This window comes from Chrysochloris asiatica, unplaced genomic scaffold, assembly GCF_000296735.1.
Source record: "Chrysochloris asiatica unplaced genomic scaffold, ChrAsi1.0 scaffold00161, whole genome shotgun sequence".
NCBI lineage: Eukaryota > Metazoa > Chordata > Mammalia > Afrosoricida > Chrysochloridae > Chrysochloris > Chrysochloris asiatica.
The window spans coordinates 2,327,408-2,339,617 of record NW_006408679.1 but is presented as its reverse complement, the minus strand read 5'-3'; the positions used below and the strand labels follow the sequence as shown (position 1 = coordinate 2,339,617).

General features: G+C 38.6%; 1 protein-coding gene across 1 annotated transcript in view; it reads right to left on the bottom strand.

Annotated features, from left to right (window-relative positions):
- Positions 1-12,210, bottom strand: part of PLD5 (phospholipase D family, member 5) — a 66,348-nt gene that overhangs the window by 34,741 nt on the left and 19,397 nt on the right. Inside the window, exons 3-4 of the mRNA XM_006871156.1 lie at positions 5,989-6,125; positions 1,728-1,896 (exon numbers count right to left, since the gene is read on the bottom strand). Of these exons, the coding sequence (XP_006871218.1) occupies positions 1,728-1,896; positions 5,989-6,125 (306 nt within the window). The remainder of the gene's footprint in view (positions 1-1,727; positions 1,897-5,988; positions 6,126-12,210) is intronic.

Here is a 12,210-nt window from a genome sequence, read left to right as displayed (position 1 = left end):
AAGTGTTAACTTGGGTAAGGGGAAGGCAATATATAACAACATTAGTAAGATATGCTTACTTCAAATATAAATGAAAAATGAAAGGAATGCTGAAAACCTGAAGAAAAAAATTAAAAGAATGTTTTTGGTGGAATGAAGCAGTTCTAACAAAATGAAGGAAATGTCACAGAAAGTGTGGGGTAGAGGACTACACGAGTTTAGTTTCCTTTATGGTGAATTTTTTTTCCCAAAAAATTTTGTTTCCTCATTTGTAAAATGGGGCTAAAGTACTAATTCTACTTATGTCACAATTGCTGTGAAGCTTAAATATATAGGTAAGTGCGTTGACAAAATGGTTAATTCAAATAAAAATAATTTGGACCATGATAAAATCAAACCTCACTGCCATTGAGTCAATTCTGTTTCATAGCAGCTTTATATAGTGTTTCTGAGACTGTAAATCTTTATTATGAGAGCAATTGTTGTTGCTGTTGTTAAGTGTCGTCGAATCCGTTCTGACTCATAGTGACCCTGTATGGGGTTTCTGAGGAGTGCCTGGTTTGAACCTCTGACCTTGCAATTCAAATCGACCAGAGAGCCTCATATTTCTCCCATGGAACAGCTAGTGGTTTTGAACTATTGACTTTGCGGTAGCAGCCCAACATCTAACCCACAGTGCTACCTGGGCCATGATGGTAGAGTGTTACTAACAGGAAGAATCTGACGAATAGTGATGAGAAAGGAAAAAACAACACCTTGTGAAATCCTAGGCAGAATGGGAAATTTCCTTGGGAGACTGTATACTAGAAATCTCATTTTCAATGGAAATTATTGAAGCTCCAAATTACTACATAGATATATAGAGACTCTACCCCTGAAAAATTATGCACTTATATTGTCCACAAGGACCCCTGGTAGTGTAGTGGATTACGAGCTGCGATGCTAACTGAAAGGTCAGTAGTTTGAATCTACCAGTCGCTCCACAGAAGAAAAATAAGGCTTTCTGCTCCTGCAAAGATTTATGGCTTCCGAACCCTGTACAGGGTCGCTATGGGTTAAAATGTTTCAATGGTACTTAACAACAACAACATTGTCCAAGAGGTGGCACAAAGGATTAAATGTTTAGGTATAGAAAGGTTGGTTGTTGTTGTTGACGTTGTGTGCTGTTGAGTCAATTCTAACCCATAGTGACTCTGTATAGGGCTTCTGAGGAGCAACTGGTGAGCTTGAACTGCCAACCTTGCGGTTCAAACTGACTTTGCAGTTCAGCACATCAACCCACAGCATCACACCAGGACTCCAAAAAGGTTGGTAGTCCTTTAAGAGGTGGTCCAGAAGAAAGGTCTGGTGATATATTTACAAAGATTACAGCAACTGAAAATCCTCTGGATCATAATTGTACTCTCACACATATGGGGTTGCCATTAGTCAGAGTTGGCACAATGGCAACTGTTTTTTTTTTTTTTGATGTGCTGTCCATTTATATATTATTACATAAGCCCAAATAATTCTCTGTCAAATTCTATGAAAGTGAATTCACAACTAAGTGAGGATCATAACAAACATCACACAATTAAAATGAAATGTGAGAAAATAAATGAGTAGTCAAAATGAAAATATGAAATTATATTTTAAAATATTTTTCAATGATTATTATTACAAATTCAGATGCATGCAAATGCTGCTTTCACCAATGTGCAAGGGAATAAACACCTTTTATTTAATAATACAGAAGATATAATACTTACAACTTTCAAACTGCAGTTCGCTATTTCAGTGCAAATAGCTTTAAGTGATGAAATAAAGTTAAATGTAAGGGGATCGGTTTCCTTCCAAAAGCTTATAAGGAGTCGAACTTTAACACTTCGTAAAACTAATGCTTCTCTTATCTTCCCATCCAAATCTGGCCAGTAAGTCCTGAAGAAATAATATCCATATAGATAAAAAATAAAGAAAAGAAGTTAGTTTGGGAAAGAAACAATCTGGTTACTACTTTTGTGGGATAGTAAACCTTAGAAAACTCAAGGTACTCTCATATCTGACTTGGGTGACTTTACACCTGCGATGAAAACTCCATTTTCAATTCAATAATTTTTTTCTCCCTAAAGCCTTTTTGTGAATGTGACAAGCTTTACTGTTTAGAAAACAGAAAAGGCAAATGGGGGCAAGATTTCGAACCTGGATAAAGATTGTTTGGTGTCTGTTAAGAATGTTTGTACAGCAGGCCCCAGAGAAGGCACTTTGGTTAGCAAGAGGATAGGCAATAGAACTGATCACGAACCTATAAATAACATAGTAGCTAAGATGCATGGATGTGTGCCACCTTGGTTGGACCATGATTTTTAGTGGCTGGGCAATTACGATGTAGTCAGTCACCAAGATGAGGTCTGAAATAATGTAATCACTTCCATAATGAGATCTGCTATGAGGAAGTCAATCAATTGAAAGGGAGGATCCTCAGGGTGTGTGGTCTGCTTCTGGTATATACAGAAATTCTGGCAAAGCATTTAGCTGGATCTGGATGCTGCATCTATTTTGTCAGCATCTGACCTCTGATTCTTTGGACTTGATCCAGTGGCCTGCCATACTGCCTGCTGATCTTACGAATCAGGAGCCTGTCATCTATCTGCTGACCTGGGATTCATTTGCCTCTGCAGCTACCAGCCTGCCCTCTTACCTGTTGACCTCAAGTTCATCAGCCCCTGTAACTATGCGATTCCTATATCATGACATCTGACACAGATATATACCATCCCTGATGTATAGGATGTATAGGTACTATAGGATAAGCACTGGGCTGTATAACCACAGGGTTGGTGGTTCAAACCCACTCCTCAGAAATGCTATACAGGGTCGCTATGAGTTGGAACTGACTCAATGGCACTTAAAAACAAGTACAACTACATGAGTTACATCCTTGAGACAAATCTCTATACAAGTACATAGGCATATAAGCTTCATTCCTTTTGCTTCTCTAGAGAACTCAGCCTAACACAAATCTTAGATCCCGACTCCCAAAATGTACTCACTAGGATTCTCTTTGTACTTTTGTAACTAGCCCTTTGTACATTTGTAACTAAGGTAGAAACAGAATTGTTAAAATAAGAAGACAAACTGAAAATTTAACAGAAAATCAGCCCCTGGTAGAAGGCTTTCTTAAACAACTCTTAGGGTGTAACAACCTGTCAGAATGTAATAAACTTACTGATAATGTTTAAGTTCATAGTTTAACAAACCCTTTGTAACTTTTGCCTTGATTTCTCCACTCACCACCCCCCACTATGTATTTTTGAGCACAAATCCTTTGCTTACTTCACCTATTAAAAATCCATACTGTATCCACTGCAATTTGGAGAATGGATGTCTACACTGTCTCCTCATTTTGGAATGATTCTATTCCTTCAATAAATTGTTTCCATTTCTAGCTGACTGCCAGTGTAGTGTTTCCTTTTGTAATAGGTAAATAGGCTTGTAGGATAGATTGAAAACAGGTCTCCTGGGTTAGAGTAATGAGAGGATGGTGTTTCATAGTGAGACTCCCATCACTAATGTCTGTGTCTGGTGGGCCAGGGTACATGTAGAGTGACTGCCACCTTGTTCCACCTTCATTCCACTTCCAACCTGGGCCTTGGTTTCTATATGCACTAACAAGCAACTTTCCAGCACAATTCCTGTTACACTCACTAGGCTCCAAGTGCAACTCAAACCTCTCTTTTTTCTATAACTGCCTCAAAATAAGCATCTGCTCTGGTTATCTGAGCTCTCCTATGCTCTTAGATCCAGACTATCCTTAGTCTCCTTTCTCCCCCACTACTGTCCTACCTCCTACCCTTCCTGCTAGGTAACTAACTAGCATTCTCCACCAGGTGGCTCCCCCTGACACCCCCACCCCTAGCTCAGTTTCTTGCATGAATTCTCCCTGAACCTTTTGACTTAAGTAAATCCTGTTTCTTCCCTGAGGCTGTGACTTCTCCCCAAGTCCTTCCATGTGCTTCGTACCACAACCTGTGGGGTCAGTTCTCACCCATGTCCACACAAGGTCATTTCAGAATTATCACTGAATTCTCATGTTAAAAAAATAAAAGTCTATTTTCACCACAATAAAAAAATACCCCTCCCCCAAATCAAACAACCCTCTCCCCCAAACAACAGCAACGGACCTATTTTAGGCATAATCCTCAAACCTCTCTATTTCTTTCTGATACTGGAGTCCTAATGTGACACTGTAGCTTAAAGTACTAGACTGTAAAGTTGGTTTGAACCACAAGTTTGGTGGGTCAAACTCACCAGCCGCTCCTCAGAAACCCTACACAGGATCGTTATGGGTTGGAACCTAATCAATAGCAGTTAACAACAACGAAACTACCATTTGTAGAATTCCTGTTTACTCTTCCTCATTCCTGAAAAATGTTGGATTTTGGTATTCATCATTTCTCTCCACCCAAATCTATTCCTATTTTGGGGAGAATTCACTGCTTCAACTAATGATATATTATTAATAATCTTGGCTGGTCAATCTCATAATCATTTCCAATTTCTAAAGTTTTCCCCTTTCTAACCATGACCTTCTGCATTTAGGGTTTCCTATTTTCTTGCTCAGAGTCTCTCTCTCTCTCTCTATATATATATAATTTTTTGTGAACTGAGTGAAGGTTTACAGAGCAAACCTTCAGTTTCACATTTAACAAATCCTAGGCTTTCTGCTCCCGGAAAGATTTACAGCCTCGGAAACACTGTACAGGGTGGTTCTGATTCGGAACCAACTCCACGGCACACAATAACAAACACTTTGTTTCATCTTGATTGCAGTTCCCTGAATGCAACTCCACCCATCCCACTTCTTCCCTGTGCCTTCTGCTTTAATTCCTCCCTCTTTCTCCAGCCCCTGAACGTTGTCCTTAGGTAAATACTGCCCTTTTGATTTCAAATGGCTGACCATTATGGTGTGTGTACCTCACTAGTGTTGGTGTCCCCAGTATATCTATCATTTGGCTGTAAATTGAGCCATGGGGATGAGTTCAGTTCCAGACCTGAAGGGTAATCAAGGGTCCTCCAGTCTCTAGCTGACCAGTAAGCGTGGTCTTTTTTTAAGATTTTGAATTTTGTTCCACAGTTGAAAAGACATTTTGAAAGTTGATTATTTAGTGAAGACTGACATGAATAAAGAAGACCCTCAGTGTTGCAAATGGTTAACACCTGTTGGCGGCTCAAGTCCACCAAAAGGTGCCTTGGAAGAAAAGCCTGGCAATCTACTTCTGAGAAATCAGCCACTGAAAACTCTATGGATCACAGTTCTACTCTGACACACAAAGGGAACCATGAGTCGGAATGACTCTGTGGCAGGCAACTGGTTTTGCTTTATTTTCACATAAATGTGGTTGTTGTTAAGAGTTGTGGAGTTGGTTCCAATTCATAGCGACCCTGTGTATAGGTTTCCGAGTTTAGAACTAAGTAAGTCCTCCTTTAAAGAAAATCTTGCAAGACCTACTCAGTTTCAGAATGCTCTTTAGGTACATACAAGCAGAATAAACACTGGACTGCAAGATCAGTTTGAACAGCAGGGTTGGTGGTTCAAACCCACCAGTCTCTCCTTGGAAACTCTATACCGGGTTGCTATGAGTTGGAACCAACTCGATGGCACTTAACACAACAACAATAAGCTAGTGTAATAAAATTATACCAGGCACTTCTAAACATATTAACAATTATAAATTGGTAGTAACCATTGCAGATTGAGAACAACCTGTCCTTCTTTCTAAACTTACTGTCTTGTCTCTAAAGTAGGTTAAGTCCTGGACTCCTTGTCATAGACTCACTCAGAGAAGTACATCATGGGTAAACTCTGTGGCACACCAAGAATATTCAAATATAGATCTCTTCCTAACGTAGACCTCATAGCATCTCAGTGGCTAGGCTAAGAAGTGTGCCGCTAAGTTTCTCCTGTGGTCCACTGGTCAGTACCTGGCCCTGGAGATGGGGTTCTAACTGAAGGGTTAGACACTCACTGACCTTCGGGAGCTGGTGCTGGAGATGGGCAGGTAATCCATGACAGCTATGAACACAAACTGCTTGGCATCATCTATTACACTGTAGATGGCATCTATGTCAAAGCTTCTGTTCTTAGGGCAAAAGAGTTTAGGAGAGTTCTGTGAAGACACAAAAAACAAACTTAAAGAACAATCAGTTTTATCTTCTGAGAATTTCCTATGCTTTGTTTATATGAATTTGGGCTTTTAACTAAATTTTGGCAAACCAACTTTCCAGTTCTTTATTAGGTTAGACAAATGTACGGTAAAACCTGCAAAAGCCCAAATCTGCCTAAGGCAGATTTGAGAGATCTCTGAGAGAAGGAAAATGCAAATGTTTTCCACTGAAAAGAAAGATAGAAAAATGGCAAGGGTGTAGTCTGCCAAAGGTGGAAAACTTGCATGAGATCCAGAAAAATAGGAAGCCCTGTGCAGTTCTGGCTCTTACAGGTTCCACTCTGTTCTCAGCCCTCTCAAAGTTGAGGAATGTAGGAATCAAGCAGTGGTGGGACAGATCTCAAGTCTGTCCCTTAAATCTCTTTTGGGAAAGAATTCTTGCTTTCAGTGTGCATATCTCTGCTGCGCTCTAGCTCTGAATTTCTGTGATTTTGATGTACATCACTTTCACAAACGCCTGCTTATCTGTTTAGGTGTTACTATATAATACACGTGTAGCAAGTTAGCTACCTGAGAAGTCTTTTCATTCAAAAGGTGATATGGCTACACAAATACTCAAGACAAAACATCTTGTTCTCCCCCCAAATCATTCATTGAGTCAGAAAGAGGACTGTTGATTGTTAAGAAAGGATCATGAATAATTTTAAAGGAAAATCTGAGTGAATTATTAAGACTTTCAAATTCACCAGAAGATATAGAAAAGAAGAATATTCTGGAAGATTTAAGTGAAATGAAAAGAGGCAAATTATGCTTGGGGTCTTTTACTCCTGTTGTTCGAGGTGACTGTCATCTTATAAAACATGGTGCTTTTAGATGAAATTGCTATAGAAAAATAAACATATACTTTGGTTTTCAGTGAAAATTACTTTTCCACAGGGCAGGATTGAAAATAGTGTTCGGCATAGTTCTGATTTTAGCTTGACAAGCTATACACCATGGCAAGTCTTAAATTATGTAGGAGTATGTTAATGTCAAAATGTTGAATTAATGGTTTCGGAAACAATATGGAATGGCAGTATTGGGTGCTGAGGGTTCCCTTCACCCAGTCATACTCCAGGACAACTCCCAGCCTGTACTGGTGCGAATCTCTACCCCAGCTTAAAGGAAGACACTGTTAGTCTGAACGCCCAACCTAGAAGGAGCATGTTTGGGGAGGTAAGAAAAAAGAATGTAGTAGGCCACTAGTTTTCCAGGTATCCCTGCTCATAAAGTCATTCTGGCAGATGACTATAGCAGAAAGAATGTCTCATCATTTGTTTTTCTTAGAAAATCAGGATGTGCTTCCATGCCTTAAAAAATATTATAGATTGAATTATGACTCCCCTTGCAAACATAGAAAAGTATGTGTTGGAATCCTAAACTCTACACCTGTAGATGTAATCCTGTTTGAGAATAGGGTCTTTATTGTTATGCTAATGAACACATCAGGGTGATGCATGTCCTAAATCTAATAATTTCTATGTGATATAAGGTGCCACATGACATGAAGACAAATGAGCACAAAAGGAGGAAGCAACAGACAGGATGAACACCTTAATTTGGGCTTTTAGCCTCTAGAATTACTAGAAGACAAATTTCTGTTATTTGAAGCGACCCACTGCAAGGCCAGCAGCTAGAAACTACCAGCTGTTCCACAGGAGAAAGATGAGGCTTTCTGCCCCCATAAAGATTTACGGCATTGGAAACCCTGTACAAGTCGCTATGAGTCGGAACCGACTCCATGGCACATCACCACCACCACCTGTGATACTTCTGTTACAGTCGCACTAAAAACCTAAGATAGATGGTAACAACAAAAACTCACACTGGCTTGCCTTGAGACTCAAATAGGACAATGGCCTCTTTTGGGACTAGGTTCAAGTGCCTATCTTCTGCATTTGCTTTTAATCATTCAGCAAATATTATTAAGCACCTGCCTTGTACCAGGCTTTAGTTGAGCTAGACATGGGCCATACATCTGTGATCAAAACCAAAATCCCAGCTTTCATGGAACTTACAGTCTAGCATGTTTTACACTACATTGCATTTACTTATCTATGTTATCTTCTCTAGAGTGTGAAATCCTGGGAGCTGTATAGCCATGTTATGCCTAGCACATGTTATATATTCAATAAATATTTGTGCAGTGAATGTGAAAATACTTCATAAGTTAATGAATGTTGGAGGTTTGTCTGACCCCCAGTTGTACCTGCTTCATTCTATGTATTTCCATAATGTGTCAACATATCTTTACTTTACTGGCACTTACGATTTTCTTCTTTCTCATGTTCCCATTACCTAATCCAATGCCTAGAACACGATAGGTACTCCACATATTTTTTTTAAATTAAGGAATGCATGATTATTTGTAACAGTCCCCCTGCCCCAGGGATTTGGTGGCACTTTTCTATGTATTCCAGGTGTGATTCCAGAGTTCTATAATGTTGAAAAAAGGCCTGTATATACTAGAAGCTTAAAAATGATTGGTCAGGTAGAAATCAAAACAAAAAAAGAGAGTCACACTATTCAGGCAGAGTTGGTTTAACTAGTTCCAACTGTTCAATTAGAGAGAAGGTTGTTGTTTCCTTTTGACACTCCTGAATCAATTTGCCGAGATTTGTACTGTGTCTGTCTTATTTCATAGTAAAGTAGAAGAAGCAGAAAAACACATTCCTCTTTTGTGTTTCAGTTCTGTGATGATCTTTGACCTATCAAGAGCACTAAGGCACCTTGCTTCTAGGTTAATCTATGCTTAGATCGATAGGTACCTTATATATGCATGTAACTTGTTTTGCCTGCTCACTGAATACTTGCATTTGCAATTACCTGAGCTGGCTTCTTATTGATTTCATAATAGTTTTCTGATTTTTAAGAATATATATAATAGAATATAATTATATAAAATTGAATGCAAAAGAACAACTCACAGATTGGGAAAAAATATTTGCCAAGTACATGTCTCATGAGGGACTTATGTCCAGAACATATAATAAATCTAATTACTCAATAAAAAGACTAATAATCCAATTTTAAAAATGGGCAAAGGATGTGAATAGGCATTTCTACAAAGGAGATATACAAATAGGCAGTAAACACATGAAGAGATATCAACATCATTAGTCATTAAGGGAAATGCAAATCAAAACCACAATAAGATATAATTTCATGCCCACTAGGAGGATTCAAACAGAAAAAAAGTGTTGCTAAAGATGTAGAGAAACTGGAGCCTCCATACATTGCTCGTGGGAATGAAAAATGTTGCAGTCATTATGGAAAACAGTTGGGTGATTCCTCATAAAGTTAAACCTGTTGTTATTAAGTGCCATTGAGTCAGATCAGACTCATAGCTGGTGGGTTTGAACCATCAACATTGTGGTTAACAGTCCAATGTTTATCTTACAGCACCACACCAAGTTGCACTTAGAGCTCCCATATGACTCAGCAATTCGACTCCCAGGTATATATCCAAGAAACTTGAAAACAGTTGTTCAAACAAAAGTTTGTAAAATACTGTGCACTGTAGCCCTAGTTACAATAGCTAAATGTGGAAACAACCCAATGTCCATCAACTGGTGAATGGATAAACAAAATGCTGCACATTCAGACAAAGAAATATTATTCAACCATAAAAATCAATTAAGCACTGATTCATGCCACTGCATGGATTAACCTTGAAAACATCTTGTTAAATGAAAGTATTCACTTACAAAATTCCACATATTGTATGATTCTATTGATAGAATAGAATAAAGTATCCCAAACTAGGTAAATTCATAGATACAGAAAAAGGATTAGTGGTTATCAGGGGCTTCAGGAAGAAGAGATGGGACATGACTACTATTGTATACAGGATACCTTTTGGGGGTATATAAAATTGTTGTTGTTGTTGTCAGGTGTCATCTGGTTGGAACCGACTCATAGTGACCCCATGCACAGCAGAACGAAACAATGTCCGATCCTGGGGCAACCTCACTACCGCTGCCACACTTGAGTCCATCAATGACACCACCTGGCCGATCCATCTCGTTGGAGGTTCTTCCTCTTTTTCTCTGACTCTCCACCCTACCCAGCATGACATCCTTCTCCAACGATTGTTTCCTCCGGACAATGTCCAAAGTAGGAGAGACGAAGCTTAGCCATCCTGGCCTCCAAGGAACACTCTGGCTGCACTTCTTCTAAAACAGATCTATTGGTTCTTTTGGGAGTCCATGGCACTTTCAGTATTCTCCTCCAACACCACAAAATTAGATATATATTAAATCCCATTGAATGTATTTTATGTGTGCAAATTAAAATGTATTCTAATAAGTGATCTTAGAAGTTGAACTATATGAAGAAGAACTCAGCATGAAGACTGAAGGAAGATGCATTAACAACTCATATATGTAGATGACACAACTTTGCTGAAAGCAAAGAGATTTGAAGCACTTACTGATGAGGGTCAAAGAATATAGACTTCCATGTGGATTATACCTCAACATACAGAAAACAAAAATCCTCATAACTGAACCAATGAGCAACATCAAGATAAACTGAGAAAAGATTGAAGTTGTCAAGTGTCCCATTTTATTTGGATCTAAAATCAATGCCCATTGAAGTAGCAGGCAAAAAAATATCAAATAAAATATTGCATTGGGTACACATGTAGCAAAAGACCTCTTTAAAGTATTCAAAAGCATATATATATGTTTGTGTGTTCAATTTAATCTTGGGACTGTCATCTTAAAAAATATAATATGCTGTCTGAAATGATCTGAAAATAATTTTATTTTAGCTGAAAATATTGTCTGAAAATAATATATAACAAATATATTGTTTAAATAATGCTTGGCATTTGCTTGTCACATATTACTCAAAAAGCTGTATGCACTCTGGGACTTTTATTTCATATTGTCATTGTTGTTAAGTGCTGTAGAGTTGGTTCGATTCATAACCACCCTGTATACAGTTTCCAAGAAGCAACTGGTGGATTTGAACCACCAACCTTGTGGTTCAGTGCATTATCCTGCATTGTCACACCAGGGCTCTACTCACTAATGTTACTACTGATCAATTCAACATGTACTTCTGCTTTTAGGTAGAACTTAGTGAGGTGCTAAAAATATCAATGACCAAGACAATATAGAATATGACCTTTAGAGACTTACAAAGTATTAATAGAGCTGAGCTAAACACACATAGTTATAAAAATAGGATAGATCCTGGAATAGAGGTGAGAGTAACGAATTCTGGGTGATTATACCAATTCCTATAGTAGGGGTTTTCTGATTTACTTTTTAATAAAATGTTTTTATTGTGAATTGAGTGACATGGGAGAACATCAGTTTTATACCATTGTTTCATTGCAATGATTACAATCTCCTTTGTGCATCATCATCAACAGTATTTGCTTCTATTCGCTCTGGTTTTTGGTGGCGCAGGGGGGTAGGAGTGGGGGATGTACACAAAAGCACTCAGGAATATGTAGTATATAATAATTTAAACAACAAAAGGGCAAATTCTGTAAGCCTGACTCCTGGCCATCTTTCTCTTTCGATGAGTCTAAAGTCCTCAGCTGCTCTCTCTCTCCATGTCCTCATCTCTGCCTCCATCTCTGGTGTCGCTGCTTCTCTGGATAAGATCCTACATTCTGCTCATACTCTTCTCCCTTGATGATCTAGGGTCTTCTCATTCTGGACTGTAAGATTAGCTACTCCCCTCTTTTTGTTACAAAACTTCTACTTTTACAGTTATAATAGTCACAATTAGTCATGATAATAATTACTCACTACTGAATCATAAGAATCTTATCTCCATCTCTTTTAACAGACCCATCTAGACAAGATGAAAACTGTTCAGTGGGGACTCTACCTTCCCCCGCACACTCTTAAACTAAACACCATTTTGAAAACGTGTAAGCTAGTCACTTTGTGTCTTTATGGCCCCCTCATTTTAGGTAGTCAATGTCTAAGTTGCACGTCCCTATCTACCCTGTATCATGCAAAGATTTAGAGTTAGAAAACCAAAAGGGAAGAACACAGTCAGTATTTCTCAAGCTGGGGGAACTGAA